Raw genomic sequence first — 19810 nt, 5'->3', positions numbered from 1 at the left:
CCACATAAGGTTATAATGGGAACTTCACATTTGGTACATTTCATTACAAACCATACTTCAAGGGGAAATTTAAGTCCTGCAACATACGACCTTCACATTTGGTACATTTCATTACAAACCATAACATCATATGCAAAGCAAAACAAAGGTTAAAATAGGAACTAGATTTCATTTCATTCATCCATTACAACTGAGGTTATTGTCTTAACAAACCCCCCCTCCCCACCCCCCCCCCCCCAAAAAAAAAAAATTGGGTTCTAAACACCAATACAGCCTCAATAGGCACCATTGTTCAAAACAAACAACACATAACCTAATACATACATATATACTAGCAGATAACGAAATTAGACAAAAAGACACAACGTTCGACAACCCTGATAACCCAAAAGAGACTAATCTCCATCGTGCTACCTACGAACTAAACTACACCCACCAAAATCCCCATCCACTGCATTCGACGCAAATACGAACCCCAATCAACGACATCACTGCAACTCCAACAACACCCCATCATTGTCACTTTCTTTTTCAAGTTGCGTATCTCCTCCCTAAACTCGCCAAGCTGTTGACGCATCTCATCTCGCATTTCCTCAATCTGCAATTGGGTTTCCATGGCATGAAGTTCGTAATCAGTTGGTAAGTCTAGATCCGAAGCTCTGAAACCACCATAGGAGAAGCTTTGTTCTGAGGCCATCTTCTTGATTTATACGTGGGGAAAAAAAAAAAAAAAAAAAAGCGAAGTCGATGATGTGAATGTTACGAATTAGGGTAACAAACTGGTGGGGAAGACAGATTTAGGGGAAGACGATTTATAAGGGGACCATTAGCAATGACTTGGCAATTCTTAGGGACCAAGATTTCAATAGTAATAATCCACGGTGGTGTCCATGTCACGAAAACAGGGTATAAACCTTTTAAAATCGGTAAGGGGATGTAATTAAACGGTAAAATGAAAGTATATTTCTTTAATGTGCAAAAAAAAAAAATGGGGACCTTTTAAAACAAACACGAAAAGTTTGATGGGCTAATATAATATTTGCCCATATAATAATATAAAATTGAACCCACATAAATAAAAAATCTTGACAAATATTAAAAATAAAGTTTTTTTTTCTTACTCTTCTTCCGTTGGCATTATTCGTCGTAGATTTCTTGATATGCTGCCCTTTTCAAACCAAACTCATCCATAAATTTCATATCTGCCGTTCGAATCACCTTATAAATCAAAATACAACAATATTAAATGAATGCATGTATATATACTTAAACTAAATAAAGCAAAAAGTTAAAATTAAATGAACAAAAAATAAGTATTAAAAACTCTTATGTTCTATGTTAGAGTACACCGATTTATTTTGGGAGATTATTGATGTTATGGGAGATTATAGATGGAGTAACTACTAATTAGTTGTTTGATATGTTATATCTTAAAAAGGACGCCACCTGTGGGGTAAATTGTCTTTGGCAATTGTTTTAAGATAGAAGTATTCATCAGCCATTTAAAAAAAACGATAGGAAGAGGTGATAACTCTAAGATTTAAGTGCAAGCTAAGGAGGCTTGTTATAGAAAAGGGAGAAACACCGAGGAACCGATGGCAACAGGTGCGGAGAATATAGGGGACCACAATCCTCATCCCCATCTTAGAATTATCATTTCAATTCTCATCCCCATCCCCATTGGGGAATATAAATAAATCCTCATCTCGATCCTCACTGGGGATTGAGGATCCCTAACGGGGAATCGGGGATTTTTTTTTTAATATAAATACTTTTTTGTAAAGAAAAACTCTAAATTTCAACTTTTCTAACAGAAGTTTAAAGATATTTTCCAAAATATAAAAATATCTTTAGATTGCATAGAAAATATAAACAATTTTTCTACCAAATTTAAATATATACATGAAAATCACGTAGAAAAAATTATCAGAGTGATATTTCAGGTAAAACGTATAAACCAAATAGAAAAAAAAATTATACACGAGTTTAAGTTAGATAAAAGAAAAAGAAAAAATTTAATTTCAACCAAGTAATTACTAATGAGTTAGGTTACTTGGATCAAATTTTATGTATTGTAAAATTTACTATAAATATATGTTTTGTATTATTTTTGTATATTAATATATACCGCGGGCGGGTCCAGGATTGGGGATTAGGGGTATCCCCATCCCCATCCCCACTTTTTTATTCGAGGATTCCTCATCCCCATCCTCATCCCCGGTCAACTTGGGGATTCCCCAATCAAAACGGGTGCGAGTTTCGGGTTCCCCATTGGGTATGGAGATTTTTGTCATCCTTAGGAATGGATCAATGAATAAAGAAAATAATTAATGAGAATTAATGAATTTTAATAATTAGTCTCATTTGACTTGGTCATTAACATGGTTTTTTTGTTCTTCCATGTGTACTAAACAAACTCCCTTTGAAAAACCTTGTTATGTAGGTTCTAGAGAGAGATAAATGGAGCCTTAGCTCTTATAGTTGGTTTTAGTAACAGTTCTTAGAAAATAAACATCGACTTCATATATAATATTACAAGAACCCTTTTGAATTTTCATTGACGTATGTCCATCTAGTCTCTTGGAAAAGCAAAAGACAAACAGACAAGCATTATACAACCAAGAATCAAATATATATCCCATGAGAGGACCAAACACATTGAAGTTGATTACAAACCCTCTGTCAATCCACTCAATGACACCAAGCCATAACAAGTTGGGCATGATTAACATATTTGTTTCGGTGTTAGGTATGTTGTCCATATGATTTCAAGTTTCTTGATTTGATTTCCTTAATTTTCTAGCACGTTTGTATATAAATTGAGATTGTTACGTCAGACAAAACAGTCTACCAAAAATTACAGTATAAATGAAACTGCAGTGTGTAGCATTATGGACAATCTGTAAACAAAGCAACCTTGTTAGTTTTTACTGTTGGAAAGTTGTTCTAGACAGTTTTAGATGGTAGTTAGATAGAAGGGTATTTTCGTCCTTCTTATATTATGAGTTAGTTAGTTCGTTTGTTCTACTCATTCTGTATATGTATGTATTCCTCATCATTTTCTGAATCAATTTCAAACAAAACTTTTTCATTCTCTCAAAATCAACATGGTATCAGATTAGTTTTCAATTCTATATTTTTCATGGTTAATCTAATTGATTCTACTGGATCTACTGCCATTGATCTATCCATTCCTTTTTTCATTGCTCCCTCTAATAACCTGAGTTCTATTCTCATTACAAATCCTTTTAATAAAGTCGCTTTTGCATCTTGGAAACAATCGATGCTCATATCGTTAGCTGCCAAGAACAAGTTAGGTTTTGTTGATGGATCAATTTCTGAACCAACAATAACCTCATCTTCGTATTCTCTCTGGTTTCGAGCCAATTCTATGGTGATAAGTTGGATTTTGAATTCCCTATCCAAAAATATTGCCAATAGTGTGTTATTCTTGACTACTGCTCGAGAAATTTGGATTTAATTGAATCAAAGGTTTGAACAACCAGATAGAGCATTGATTTACCAAATTCAGCAACAACTATATTTAACTTCTCAAGATTTAGACGATTTCACCACTTCACCAAATTAACACGAATTTGGGATGAATTGCGTCTCGTTCAAGCAATTCCTTCATGTTCTTGTGAAGCTGCATCTAAGATCCACAAGTTTTTTGAGGAACAATGCCTCATTCAACTTCTTATGGGCCTTGATGGTTCTTACAAAGTAGTACATGGTCAGATTCTCATGACTAAACCTCTTCCATTTGTATCCACGGCACATTCCTTGATTCTTCAAAAAGAACGTCAACGTTGTATCTACCCCACTTAATACTGACATAATTGCCATGAATGCTTCTGTTGATAATAGTTCTATGTCCAAGAAATAGTTGGTTTGCAATCATTGTGAAAAGCCCGGTCACACCAAATCACAATGTTATCGTCTACATGGATTCCTTGCAAATTTCAAATTCACCAAATCTAAGCGTGAAGAACCAAAATCTACTGTTCAGAATGCTATTGTTGATTCCAATTCTGGTATTTCACAAGAACAATTTCAACAGTTAATGATGCTTCTTCAAAACAACAATATAAACTCACCATCATTTAGTTTTTCTGCTCAAACTTCTCTTATGGATCTATCCATGGAATCTGAAGGTACTTTTTCTTTCAAAAAGTTTGCTGCTAATGTGTACAAATCATCATCTCTTTTACAACCATTCTATTCATGGATTGTTGATACCGGGGCAACATATCATATGTGTTCCAATAAGACATTGTTTCTTTCTCTATTCAAATTACTTCATCCTCATTTCATTGGTGGTAATGTATGTGTCTCTTTTGCTGGTAATGTCAAATTACGTGATTCCTTAATTCTTTAAGGAGTCTTGTATGTTCCCAATTTCAAATACAATCTTTTTTCTATTTTCAAATTGAACTGTCAACTCAAATCTTTTGTCATATTCACTGTTCAACATTTTCTATTGCAGGACCTTTTGTCAAGGAATAAACTCTCTCTTAGTCTCTTTGTCAATAAGGTCAATGATATTTACGTTTTTTTTTTATCATCGAACCATTTGTAATTCGTTGTCTTTCAGTTTTTCTATATTCAATCTCTTTTGTAATTCTCCAACTGTTGTTACAAAACCTTCTAATACTTTGTTATGGCACAAACAATTGAGACACAATTCTATTAGCAAGTTGAATCATCTTTCTATTCCTGGTTATAAATCTCATGATGGTGATGTTGATTCATGTATGATCCGTTTTAAAGCTAAACATCATAAATTGCCATTTCCAACTAGCTTATCTCAATCTCAAGCTATTTTTGATCTCATTCATGTGGATGTTTGGGGTCCGTACAAGTATATATCTCATGATGGGTTCAAATTCTTTGTTACTATAGTTGATGATTATAGTAAACACACATGGGTACATATGATTACACACAAAGGGTATGCAATGGGAGTTATCAAACAATTTGTTGTTTTTGTTCAAACTCAGTTCAACAAAACCATTAAAGTTGTTCGTACAGATAATTCTTATGAACTTGGATGTAGTAATGAAGGCATAGAGTTCTATAGCAAAATGGGACTTTTACATCAAAAATCTACTCCTTTTACCCCTCAACAAAATGGAATTGTCGAACGAAAACATCGACATATACTTGAAGTTGCATGAGCTTTACTATATTAAGCTAGTCTTGGGTTTTCTTATTTGTCTGAATGCATATGGACATCTATTCATCTCATTAATTGGATGCCTTCAGCTTCTCTTAAGTTCAAAATTCCTTTTGAACTTTTTTTTTTATCAAAATCAACCAGATTTGGCATAGTTAAATGCATATGGGTGTTTGTGTTTCATCACTACTTCTATAGTAGGTCGTGATAAGTTCATGTCAAGAGTTCATCCTTGTGTATTGATTGGTTATCCCATTAGAAAGAAGGCCTTCAAGGTTCTTAATATTACCATTAAAGCCATTCATATCGCAAGGGATATTAAGTTCTTTGAAAGTATTTTCCCTTACATGCTATATCCAACACTATGTCACAAAACCCACATTCTTTTCTTCCTACAAACTCCAGTGATACACTTATTACACCTTCACCATCTTCAATTTCTGTTCCTACTGAGACTATTTCTTATTTTCAGACTCAACCTCCTAACATTTCTAGAAGAACATCTTCAAGAACACATAATCCACTTGCGCATTTACGAGATTACATATGCAACAATATTGTTGATTCTTCACACATATGTTGTCATATTGTTACAAACATGTGTAATCTTGATTCTCAAGTTCTTGTTCTCTATCCTACTTCTACTTTTGCTTTCAATGTTTCTAAACATGAAATTAAGCCTGCTTTTTATGATCAAGCTAAAGGGGGTCCTTATAGGGAACTTGCTATTCAACAATAACTTGAAGCTTTACGAACCAATCATACTTGGGATATTGTTTCCTTACCAAAGGGAAAAAATCCAATATCATGTCGATGGGTATACAAACTTAAGTATAAAATTGATGGGTCTATTAATCGATACAAATCACAATTGGTAGCCAAAGGTTTCACTAAAAAAGAAGGTATTGACTACCATGAAACCTTCTATTCAGTAGTCAAATTCAATACCATTTGATGTCTAGTCTCTTTGGTTGTTAAAAAAGATTGGAAGATTCAACAAATCGACATCAATAATGCATTTCTACATGGTGATCTTCATGAATATGTTTATATGAAATTACTACGAGGCTATTCTACTACTTCCAATCATCTTGTTTGCAAACTTAAGAAGTCATTATATGGTTTAAAGCAAGATTTACGGCAATGGTATGCAAAATTGTCCCATTTTTTGCATCAAAAAGGATATACTCCTTCTCTAAATGATTATCCTCTATTCATTAAGAAAACTACTACTTAAGTTGTTATATTAACAGTGTACATGGATGATATTCTACTAACAACTAACAGGTGATGATCAAGATGAAATTTTTTCATTAAAAATGACTCTTGATAGTCAATTTCATATTAAAGACTTGGGGGAAGTCAATTATTTTCTTCGTCTTCAATTTAACAACGTAGCCGAAGGATTAGTTGTTCATCAACACAAGTTTGCTCAAGAGTTATTTGCACTCTATTCTATGGAAGATGTTGTTACGGTTTCCAGTCCATTGCCTCACACTCTTAAGTTCTTACCGCTTATAGACAATCCTCTCAATGATCCTACAATGTACAAACAACTAATTGGTAAATTAAATTTCTTAGTTCACACTCGACTAGACATAACCTTCACTATACAACATTTGAGTCAGTTTAACAAAACTCTTTGTCAACAACATTATGATTCTACTTTACACGTATTGAAATACATCAAAGGCACCATTAATCAAGGTTTATTTTTTAATAAATCCTCAAATTTCAACATTGAGGCTTATTGTGATTCAGATTGGAGAGCATACCCAATCACACGAAGGTCGATAAGTGGTAATTTCATTGTGTGTGGGGGAAGTCCAATCTCTTGGAAGTCCAAAATCAGGTTACAATCTCTCTTTTTTCAGCCAAGGTAGAATATCGTTCAATGAGGCGAGTGTGTGTTGAGTTGGCATGGTTGTTTAGACTTATACATGAATTTCAAGTGCCTAACATCACCCATATACCCTTGAAGTTTGATAACATGGATGCCATATACATTGCCACAAACCCTGTTTTTTCATGAAAGGACTAAACATATCGAACTCGACTGTCATTTTGTTTGCCAAAAACTTCAAGAAGGACTCATCTCTTTATCCCATGTTCCAACCACTTCACAACATGCTGATGCTTTTACCAAGAATCTACCATCTTCAAAGCATCAAGAAGCTATTTCCAAGCTGCATGTAGTTCCCTACCCTCCAGCTTGAAGGGGGTGTTAGTTTTTACTATTAGATAATTGTTACAGATAGTTTTAGATGGTAGTTAGATAGAAGTAGGGATGAGCAGTTTGTCCCAAATCCTGATCCCATACCAGTACCGTACCGAAACTGGTACCGAACCATACCGAATTTAAAAATACGGGACGATACTTGGTACTCCAAATACATGAAATTTGGGAATCGGTACCGCTGGTACCGGTACCATTCCCGGTACCGGTGATGTTAATTCGGTTCGGTATTTAGAATTAAATTTCGATCAAATTCGGTATTCGGGAAATCGTGAACGGGACGGGTCGGTACCGGTTCCGTCCCATGCTCATCCCTAGATAGAAGGGTATTTTCGTCCTTCTTATATTATGAGTTAGTTAGTTCGTTTGTTCTTCTCTTTCTGTACATGTATGTATTCATCATCATTATTGAATACAAGTTTCTAAATCAATTTCAAACAAAACTTTTTCATTCTCTCAAAATTAACAAACCTCAGATGAATAAAGGAAAGATAACGATAGGAGATTACTTGGTGCAAAAGGCCTTTCTATTAATAGGAAAAAGAACATACTTAATTCAACTTAAAAATAATTAGAATCCTAATTGAACTCTATATGCTTACTTTCCATGAAACACCGGGTTCTTAAAAAATTCTATAAATGGCTTGTTATCTAGGTAAAGAGTAACAAGTTTGACACTCTTTCCTATTAAATCTTCATCCAATCGACGAATCCATATTGCTTGACATGTGGCTACTATTCACTCAGTTTCACAAGGAAAGAGTGCAACACATCTTTGCTTTTGTGATGACCAAGTCACCAAATTATCATTCACATAAAACACCATTCCTCCTATACTTCTCTTATCAACTAAATCTCTAGCAAGATCACTATCCAAGTAGGTTGAAGCTTCGAACTTTCTTGACTTCTCTAGGCCAAAATCAATGGTGCCTTTTACATACCTTAAAATTCGCTTTAATTCCTGTTGGTCTTTCCATGAATCAACTCACTACCCCAACAACATATGCGATGTCAGGTCGAGTTAAATATCTCAATCCAACAACAATGCTTCTAAACTTGGTAGGGTCAACTGGTGTTCCTTTCTCATCTTTGGTAAGCTCAATCATTGGTTCCATCAGATCAGTCGTGCCTGCTTTCTTTAGTAAAATTTTTTAGTAAGCACTTTGCTTCAAGCTAATACCATCTCCTCATTGTCTTACTTCAATATCCAAGTAGAATGACAAAAGACCAAGATCACTTATCTCAAACTTTTTACTCATTTGTTTCTTAAAAATACTTGATTCAACCTTGTAATCACCTATTACAATGAGATCATCCACGTAGATCCTAATTATCAAAACTCACATACTCTTGAGGGCATCTAAAAAATTCCAAGCTCTAAGAGCTTGAGGAATGCTATAAGTGTGTGCCTTGGACAGCTTGTACACACCTTAGCTGGATTATTTTGTTGATTTGTTATATATATATATATATATATATATATATATATATATATATATATATATATATACATATACATATTAATTATGATTTTTACTTTTTAATTAATATTAAATCTAATAAATTAAATTTAACTGTTATGACAGTTAATTTCGATTTAGTAGTTTTTGGAGGGAAATGCAGTTTTTAACTGCTAATGACAACATATATATATATATATATATATATATATATATATATATATATATATATATATATATATATATATATATATATATATATATATATATATATATATATATATATATATATATATATATATATATATATATATATATATATATATATATATATATGGATCACCAAACACAGATTTCAAGAGTTGAAGAAATCACATTCTTCTTAAATTCTTATTCTTCATTCATAATGGGAACATAGAGGATTTCGCCAGAATCAAGATTCTTTCTTTCTTTATTGTTGTATCCTCTAGATAGATCCCTACTAGGGAAATTTCTATCTTAGGACACTGCAAAAACAGACCTCAATCTATACAAATTTGTGATTGTATTTTTTGTGTTATCAAGTATGTTTTCTATAAACTTATTCTTGCATATTACATTCAATTGAATTTCATTTGTAGTATTTCTATTATTTTGTTGAGTGTATACTTCTGTCATAACATATATTGCTTTACATATTCCTTCGGTCGTGTTACATACACTTCTTCTTCCAGCACACCATTCAAAAACGTTGACTTTACATCAAGATGATGTACCGACCAACCATTCTTCTAAGAGAGAGAGAGCGAGTAATTTTAATTGTATGCAAGCAACATGTGCATTCCTCAAATTATATATCAGGTTTTTTTTTACATACCCCTTCGCAACAAGTCTTGTTTTTTTACTTTAGCATTTTACCCACTTAATTTTTTTCAGCTTATAAACTCATCTTAGTATAGTTAGCTTTCGATTTGGAGGTAGCCTGACAAGTTCCAGGCTTGGTTTCTATCAATCACATCAAATTCTTCTTCCATTGCTTTTATGCAATCTTTGTTTGGGTTTGTCATTACTTTTCATAACGATCAACTCATTGAATAGTAGATCATTAGTTTCCTCATAAATATTACCTAAAGCCGTGAAGGTGTGGGAGGTGAAATCGGTCCACGTAAATAATCATGCACGAGTTCTAACACACAAGTTCTAATCTGGTTGTCACTTTAAAACTTGCTTGTAAATGATAGGATTTAGTTGCTTGCTTACCAACCAGAAAACATATACAGACATCTATGGGTTGTTCGATGTTGGGTAATCGAGTATTAATTCTTTCTTTGACATGTGTTTTAGGGATGGAAATTTTACATGGCCTAGCCGAGCATACCATAGCCATGGCGGTTGTTTAGCTTTTCCGATCAAACATCGTGAAACATCTTCATTCAACAATATTTAATAAAGGAGATTTGAGGAGCAATTTACCTTCATTAAAAGTCTTCCATTCTTGTCGTGAACCCAAAGAAATGAACAATGTATGACAATTTTATCATCATATTCAACAAGTTGTCCCAAACTTATGATATTATTATATAAACTAGGTATGTAGTATACCTCCTATAGCATGTGTTTTCCCCTATTTTTGCACCAGATAACTCGACCCTTTTCCTTCTATACGAACTTTTGAGCCATTACCAAAATTCACGTTCAATCAAGTTTGAGAAACTTCTCATTATCATGTGATTACCAGCGCCATTATCCAAGTACCATATTTTCGAGTTGTTTCATCACATGTAGTTCTTAGTTTTGGCGTTACGTTTTTCTCGCTCAAGTAAACTTCTCCATGAATGTCACAAGTGTTGCTTGTTGCTAGCAACAAGGTTGGTTGATCAGTGTTTTTTGGCCCCGAGCCAAATTTGCTTCTTGGTTTCTCTCACATTGTGGGTTTTTACATTCAGCGACATAATGACCAAAACCTTGACAATTGTAACATTAGACCTTGCTTTTGTTTTGATTTGATGATGAACCTTGACCACGTTCCTGGTGTTGATGGAACCAGTACCACGACAACCACCCTGTTAGAACTATTGTCGCTTCTTCCACGACCATAAGAGTTGTTCCCTTCGGAACAAGTGTTACCTTGCGTTTCTCGCCCATTCTTCTTTGACCTTTTGAGCCACCCTTGATGAGTTAATAACAACTTTTTTTTCAGTGTTTTCAATAGCGACCACAGTGATCGCTATAGCGAATAGCGAGGTGAGGCAATGTAGTGTTACTATAGGGTTCATAACAACTGAATAACAACATAGCGACCTTTTTAATATATATATATATATATATATATATATATATATATATATATATATATATATATATATTAAATCTGGTATAAGTAGACCCTTTTTAGGGTTTTTAGTTGACTAAGTCAAAGAGAGCATCCACTATCTTAAATTAACACTTGTTTTTATTTATTTATTTATTTATTTATTTATTTTTGGTAATACGTGTGTTTTAAAACTTACTTGAACTAATAGTCTTGGCTTTTATCTTATTTATTAGTTATAATTGCTAATTCGGTGAAGAAAAAAGTAATATTAATTTTCAATAGAAATTCGCTAAAAATGAAATAGCCGTTGCTATATCATCGCTATCGCTACATAGAATATAGGTAGTTTGTCGCTATTATCTTGCTATTACTATCAGTAAAACTGCTTTTTCTCATCTACCACACCCTTTCTTCATGAGCTTTAATCTCCTAATAACCTTCTCTGCAATCATCGTATCAAGATCTACAAATTGTTGGATTGTTAAAGCAATTTGCAAGAACTTACCTGATACAAAATCAAGTAACTTTTTCACAACATATTATTCGTCCATGGTTATTAACCTTCATGGCAAAATCATCTATAGTCTCCGATTCCTTTGTATGTAGGATATCACATTTTGCCTTTATCTGCCCTTAGGGTTTGGACCTTTATAGTCCTTACCCTGCACCCATGTACATCACCATCAACATTTCCCATGCTTCCATTGTCGTTCTCTTCTTCACAATTGACTACAAGTCTTTCGGGATTCCTTGATAGATGGCGGCTAGAGCCTTCTTGTCTTTCTTCACACAATTCTTGAGCCTTCATAAAGACCTTCACCTTTATGGCCCATGCTGCATAATTGCTCTTGGATAACATATGGTAATGCATCTTTACATAATTAGAATCCTAATTGAACTCTAAAAGCATGTACGGAATGAACTTAAAAACTAAGGAAAGGAAACTTTCCTAAATTTGCTCCTCATGGGAAATGTTCAACACAATCATCTAAGGAAATAAGGACCAATAAGAAGTTGGCTACCAAATACATCCTTCCTTTCATGTAAGCACTTTGGCCTTCATCCCTCGTTGGTGGAAGTTTTTTACACTAATGCCTAATCATAATTCACAAACCGAAAGAAGACCTATAATTGCTATGGAAGTAACGAAGCAACAGCAACGCTCTAGGCTTTTGTGGTTTAGGGAATTATAACTGATAATGGGTAATAACTGGTGGCCTAAATCATGTCCCAAATATATCCAACAACTTTCAATGCAGACTACGTAGAAAACCCATAGTTTATCACTTCAAATTTTGGATTTAGTTTTTTTGGTTGAATTCAAATGCATATATTAGTTTGATTGTGGATTGAAGTTACATTCTTGAGTTCTTATATAAAACTAAATGTGATAGAGAGGTTCAAAATTACAAATGAATTGTGGAAGGAGATGATAAACGTACCCAAAAGAAAGGTAATTTATGCCAAAAAGAACGAGTAAAGAATATACTTACTTTCATATTGGGAAAATCGTAGGGTCTAAACGTTTCCAGCTTCATAAATGACACGTCTAAGTGCTGTGTCTGACGATATTTTCTCCATCCTTTTAACCCTATATATATATATATATATATATATATATATATATATATATATATATATATATATATATATATATATATATATATATATATATATATATATATATATATATATATATATATATATATATATATATATATATATATATATGACAGAGTATGATATAAAGATGTGTTAGCATTTGCAGCTTAATCTCAACTAAAAGCATCAACTCAAAGAGGAACTTACCTGTGGCATCACCAACTAACATCTTTAACCAATCAGGGATTGTTGACTTGAAGAAATCACGGCGGCAGAGATAGTACTTTCCTGTAGTCAACTCAAATTCAGATAAATCTCCTCCAATAACTTCTTCCACTTTCGTGTAATTTTTTCCTTTTTCTAACTCTACTTCACCATCCATGTACACAAGGCTGGCACTACACCCGCTTACTATTAATCCATTCCCCACAATAACGGACACACTAATTTCATCACCAGTGTCTAACATGTTTCCAATTGGCCAATAGCTTAACCACACAGCATCTTCACCGAATCCAGGTTTGCAAGAGACCACAGGGTTGTACATCCAAGTAAGGCCCTTGGTTGTATTACTGATTTTGGTGAACAAAACCCATGTATCTTCATCATCACCTGATGGTCTATATAAGGAGGTTACATTTAATCCTTGGATTCTTCGATTCTTAGGACAACAAGGCACATGAAAGGATAAGAACGGAGATGATGACATATAATTATCGGACATTCTTATGCTTTGATCCTGTATGTGTGGTAGAAATGTGCTCACAATACCATATTCGAACAAACACACCTAGGCACACAAATTGCAGAATTATCCACTTATTCATCAAAAATATATTTGATGTGTCCTTGTGTGCTTATATATGTATGTATTTGTGTGTGTGCGTGAATGTATGCATGCGTCATGTATATATGCGTGTGTCTATATATATATATATATATATATATATATATATATATATATATATATATATATATATATATATATATATATATATATATATATATATATATATATGGTTAGGTTCATGTGAGACGGCCTAATTTTGTGTAACCGTGAGACGTAATCATAGCCACTCATTTAATATATAAAACAAAAACATTTTTAAAATGCAAAATAATTGAAATTTTTCGAATTTTTTTTCAATATTATTTTCGAAATATACTTTTTCCAAAAAAAAAAAAAAATACCAAAAAAATACATTTTTTTTTACATATTCTAGTAATATTCTATTAAATATTTCACGTATTTTAAAAAAAACGGGATTTTTTTTATTTATTTTTAGTTAATTCAAGTTCCGAAAATAATATTTAAAAAAAAGAATTTTTGGACTTTTTCATTTATTTTGCATTTTAAAATTATTTTTCAGAATATGTACAGTGTAATATTCTATTAGAATATTTCACTTATTTTTCAAAAAACGGGATTTTTTTTTTATTTTTTTTAGTTAATTCAAGTTCCGAAAATAATATTTAAAAAAAGAATTTTTGGATTTTTCCATTTATTTTGCATTTTCAAAATTATTTTTTAGAATATGTACAGTGTAATATTCTATTAGAATACTTCATGTATTTTTCAAAAAAAAAATGGGATTTTTTTTAAAATTTTTTTTAGTTAATTCAAGTTCCGAAAATAATATTTAAAAAAAGAATTTTTGGATTTTTCCATTTATTTTGCATTTTAAAATTATTTTTAGATTTGGTATCACAGTCTTATAAAATTACAATGATCTAAAATGAACCTAAACCTATATATATATGTATATATATATATATATATATATATATATATATATATATATATATATATATATATATATGGGAAAAGTGAATATATCCTTAAGGGTATATAAGCTTAGGTACCCAAACTAACTATATTACATCGTTTTGTATTATATATTTAAATTGTAATTGTCTAATTGTTCTTATAATTCAACTTATAACTTGATTAGTTTTAAGATTTTTATAAATTTTACATTTATCTTCCTCTTACATACTTTTCATTTTAAACTATAATATATATAGCCTAGTAGGTATTCGACAAAAAGATATAATATACGAGGAAGATAATAGTGAAATTTCAAAAATCTTCAATATAAATCAAGTTAGGGGTTGAAGTTTAAGAACATTATAATAAATATATCTAACAAAACTACTAATTATTGTGAGTTTGAATACCTAAGTTTATATACCCTTAAGGATATATTCACTTTTCCATATATATATATATATATATATATATATATATATATATATATATATATATATATATATATATATATATATATATATATATATATAGAGAGAGAGAGAGAGAGAGAGAGAGATACCGGGGTATGCCAAATTATATCTCTACTGATCTCATCACCGACGAGGTCCACTCGACAAGCTTTATAAGTTTTAATCCATTTCATATGTCCTAATTCTGCTTCATCAAGTTGTGCTATCGACACCAATTTGAAAAGGCCTTCAACTTCAAACAATCCGCTACAACTTTGATACATAAATTTCCTCAATCTGAAGCGATGTGATTCGAATGTTATCTTCTTCAGTGAAAAGCACCAATATGTATACAACTCTTCTAGGGTACTTGGGAGACATAGGAGGGATTTAATATTTGGACAAAAAGTCAATTCGAGTACCCGGAGCGTTTTAAGATTAATGTAACTGGGAAGTTTTTTAAACATATTATTGCCTAAATTCATGTAAAATAATGGCTGGCCACTAAAAACCAATGGAACATCATTGTTGTTCCCAAGGTGGCAGTTGTTGAGAAACAAAAACTTTAACGAGTCTGGTAAGGAAAACGAGGACTGTTTTTGAATTCCTCCACCAATACATAAAGTTTTTAGCCTTTTAAGTAGATTTATGTTATTCCTGTTCGATGAAACCTTCCATAGATTCTTACACCCAGTAAAGTCCAATAGAACAAGACTCTCAAGGCCTCCAATGGTTTCACAAACGTGAGTCAGACTGCTACAGTTCCAGAGAATCAAAGTCTCAAGATTGGGAAGCCGTGAAAGTTTGTCGATACTGACAAGTTTGCAAGACTCTTTGAGATTCAGAATCTTCAACGAATTAAGAACCTATTCCAAGAATAAAAAGCTTAATTTATCATTGTACATTCACATAAGAACCAATATACAGGTAATAAATCTTAAAGCAGGACCTAATATATATATATATATATATATATATATATATATATATATATATATATATATATATATATATATATATATATATATATATATATATTTATATATATATATATATATATATATATATATATATATATATATATATATATAAGGGGGAAAGAGTGATGAAGCTTCAATTAAAAAGGGGGCATGCCGCATGAGTTTGAAGGTAAACAATGTAAGCAAAACATAAATAGGTTAAAGGACACTAGGGGAGTAGGGTCAACATTCACATAGAAAGTGTCGAAAAATGAGAGGATGTAAAGTTAATAGCAACATTGAATTCCTACCATGGGAGGTTCAAACGTTATCAAGTTTCCATAACTCATATCTATAGCCACCAAGCTGCTCATCAATAAGCCCGAGGGTATTTTGGTAAAATAACATCCATGCCAGCACAACCATCTTAAATCTGGAAAATTCTTGTAGGACCCCGTGAGTTTCACATATTTGAGCTGGAGCAATTTTAGGTTATCCATCTTTGCAAATGAATCTGTTTTAGAGGTTGTTGGCTGCAAAATTAGCATCAAGTGGAAGGATTAATTAGTATACATCATATCTGACATCAAATGCTTTGAAAATTAAAGATAATTTTTTGAATTATTTTACAATTTGGTTTGGAAATGTAGCCCCGTCAAGTGCCAGACCTTCAATTGTTTCTGATCCCTAACGAGAAAGATATGAAAAGAGAGAAGACTGGTTAACATACGAGGTTGTGAGAGGGTGAGTTAATTAAGTTTAACGATATACACAAATATATATACTATACCTCTCCTTTTTCCAACATACGATACGATTCATAATATTGCCACACTCTACTACGTTTTGCAGGATCTTTAGACTCTTCAAGGACTATTTTTCTTCCCATCTCTTGAACCAGTTGATGCATCATTAATTTCTTACTTGATGAGACAGTAAGAAGGCATCTGTTAACCAGGGTCCTGATCCCAGATTTTGCATGCCAGTCATGCTCCAATATCTTTACCACATAATCCTCATATTCACCAACAAAGAAAATAGCAATATGCAGAAACAACTCTTTGTTACTAGAACTCGGCAAGGAGTCGAAGCTCTTTTGTAGTATACTGTGGATTTTAAAGTCAAGATCTCCTTTCAATGAATTCAGTGAATTCAATCTACTTCTCCAAATCTCTATTAAGCTACTTCTTTCACATGGGTCTTCAGGGTTAACAAATAGAGACGAACCCAGTACTTTAAGAGCCAGTGGGTTTCCACCACAATATTGGGCTAACTGTATAGCGAGCTCCTTGAAACCTTCCATAGGAACTTTGGATCCGAAGGCATGACAACTTAAAAGCTCTAATGCTTCATGATTATTCATCAATTCGAGTCTGTACAACAGGCATCCCCTGGATATGGGCCAAAACGATGCATGCATATCTAGACGCCTAGTTGTTATTATGATCTTGCTTTGTGTATGTAACGTACTTGTTCCAAGTAAAACATTTAACACGTCATGATCATTAATGTCATCAAGAACAATAAGCACCTTTTTTGCTTGTAAGGCCTCCTCAACCTTACGTGTACCCTCAGACACGCCTGATATTCTTTGATTCTTTCCCCCTAAAACGTTTGTGAGAAGCTGTTTCTGTAGCCCAAGCAAACCATGAGGCTGTTCGTAGTGCTTTCCAATATCTTCAAGAAAACTGCTGCTTTCAAATTTTGGCTTGTGTGAGTTATAAATGAATTGAGCTAGTGTCGTCTTCCCACAGCCTCCCATGCCACAAATCGCTAGAAAATTATCACCAGATTGCTCATTTTTCAACCAGGAATCGATGCCTGTAACTCGAGTTTCTATTCCAATTAGATGTGCTGGAGTACTAACTAGTTTCAAATCTAGTTCAGAGTCGATTGCATCAACAATTTTGGTGATAGACTCTGTTTCAGGCCTGGAACAAAAGAAGAATGAAAATGAGCACGTCTGCTTCTGCTCTTAGCACACATCAAAGCAATATTGGCAAAAGAAAAATCTAGTTTTGAAACACATTTGATCAGTTGTGTTAATAAGAAAAAAAAGAAGTTTAAACTATAAGCATGAATAAAGAAATCATACCCGGAAACAACAACACCGGTCAAATCAGCAACCTCTGTAAGGGCTGCCTTCCATCGATTTACATTATACTCTGTCCATTTTGACCCTTCTACTCCGTCGTCTACTTCAATCGCGAAATTATGTCTTTGGTTTCTGACATCTGAGGGTTCCACATGGTAAAAAACGGGTAAAACAAAATGATTGAAGCGTCGCCTTTGTTCAAGGATTAAAACAAGCTCATCAAGGCACCATCTGGAATCCGCGTAGTTCTCTGACAGTACAACCACTGAACCCTTGGATTCTTTGATTGCTCTCTCGATTTCCGGTTCGAGTTCTTGACCTCTGTTGATTTCATCATTATCTCTGAAGGTGCGAATTCCTGTTCGCTCTAAAGTTGCATGGAGATGATCGGTAAAAGAGTTGCGAGTATCTTGGCCTCTAAAGCTCATAAAAACATCATAGAAGCTGGTATTATTTAGCAGAGGACCAGAGGATGTTGCAGACACCATTGACATGAGCAGATGAGAGGTTGTCAAAACTCAAAAGAATGGAGATGTGGAGGCAGAGACATCAAAGTTAATATCTCCTACCAAGACTATCTCACATCTCATTTTTTCCATGCCGACATGCGTCATTCCAATCCCCACCCAGCAACTGGTCAACTAAAGTGTCTCGTCGTTTATATATGTCGACATGCCTCATTCCAATCCCCCCACCCAGCAACTGGTCAACTGTAGTGTCTCGTCGTTTATATATATATATATATATATATATATATATATATATATATATATATATATATATATATATATATATATATACTAGTCGTTACCCGCGCAAAGCAGCGGGCGATGAATATCTTGTTTCGGAAATTAATTATGAGGGTATGCTATTACTGAATTGAGACATTTGTTTATGAATTTTCATTTCCACTTTCAAGGCTTATAGTTTATAGGGAAGGCCAATATGGTTTCTATCTACTAGTGTATTCGGGCAATGCATCCGCGATAAATAGTTTCTTTCAACAAGTAGTATTAAGATGACGATTAGTTTACTTTCGACATGTTGTTTTGAGTGATCTATTTGTAAATGGTACCAAACTCTCTTTGAAATAAATGTTAAACATTACAATATACATGGAAGTTGTGTAAGTAAAGGGTATTGCATCTTCTTTTATGCCCTTTCCAGTCGAACATTTTACTTGACTTCCCGTGCGAAGCAACAGAGACGATTACTTTCATTCGGCAATTAGTTCTATTCAGGGAAAGATATTATACTTTATGGAACACAAAACAGATACATATTGTTATCAGTCGGTTTTGCAGCAACGAATTTTTTCTTTTCGTCAAATAGTTTATTTTTAGGATTATATTCGTTTAAACGAGTAGTTTCTATACGGAAACATGTCATCTTCCAAAGAACATGCAATGTATCGAAATTCTATTGCATCCCACAATGGTCAGACACATTGTTTTGGTATGTAGTTCGTTATCCCGAATTGCAACGTCATTATAATGTTTTTAGGGTTTTTAAGAACAGGTGGAAATATGTTTTATTTCGGAAAATATTTTCCAAGCATTAACTAATTTTATTTCTTCAAATAATTTCTTTTTTACATTTCGTTCTTCTATAGCATATCATATTATTCCCCAAATTTATTCCTTGATCATTTTTTTTGAAAAGTCAACTATTATTTTGCATGTAATTTATGTAACAATACTATAAAGTGTTTATCATTATGAGATTGGCTCATTTAACCATTCCACTCATTCCCTTTATCGGTTTGTCAA

The 19810-nt window shown here is 32.9% G+C and overlaps 1 protein-coding gene across 5 annotated transcripts; it reads right to left on the bottom strand.

Annotated features, from left to right (window-relative positions):
• Positions 1-240: 240 nt before the first annotated feature.
• LOC111917005 (disease resistance protein RPV1) lies at positions 241-18684 on the bottom strand. Of its 5 annotated transcripts, none has more exons than XM_023912651.3 (9): positions 18042-18684; positions 16737-17877; positions 16577-16633; positions 16258-16479; positions 15098-15853; positions 12975-13557; positions 12659-12756; positions 1122-1218; positions 241-700 (listed from the first exon to the last, which is right to left on the bottom strand). In XM_023912651.3, the coding sequence occupies exons 1-8, from the start codon at positions 18533-18535 to the stop codon at positions 1138-1140; spliced, it is 3432 nt and encodes a 1143-aa protein (XP_023768419.2). In that variant the 5' UTR covers positions 18536-18684; the 3' UTR covers positions 241-700; positions 1122-1137. The 5 variants fall into 5 exon arrangements, with proteins under 5 accessions (XP_023768419.2, XP_023768420.2, XP_042754467.2 ...); XM_023912652.3 differs by having other exon boundaries at positions 241-697; XM_042898533.2 differs by having other exon boundaries at positions 241-659.
• Between the last annotated feature and the right edge of the window lie 1126 nt (positions 18685-19810).

Source organism: Lactuca sativa, chromosome 9 (assembly GCF_002870075.4).
Source record: "Lactuca sativa cultivar Salinas chromosome 9, Lsat_Salinas_v11, whole genome shotgun sequence".
Classification (NCBI taxonomy): domain Eukaryota; kingdom Viridiplantae; phylum Streptophyta; class Magnoliopsida; order Asterales; family Asteraceae; genus Lactuca; species Lactuca sativa.
Note: the sequence above shows the minus strand (reverse complement) of the source record. Positions and strands in the feature narration are given on the sequence as shown.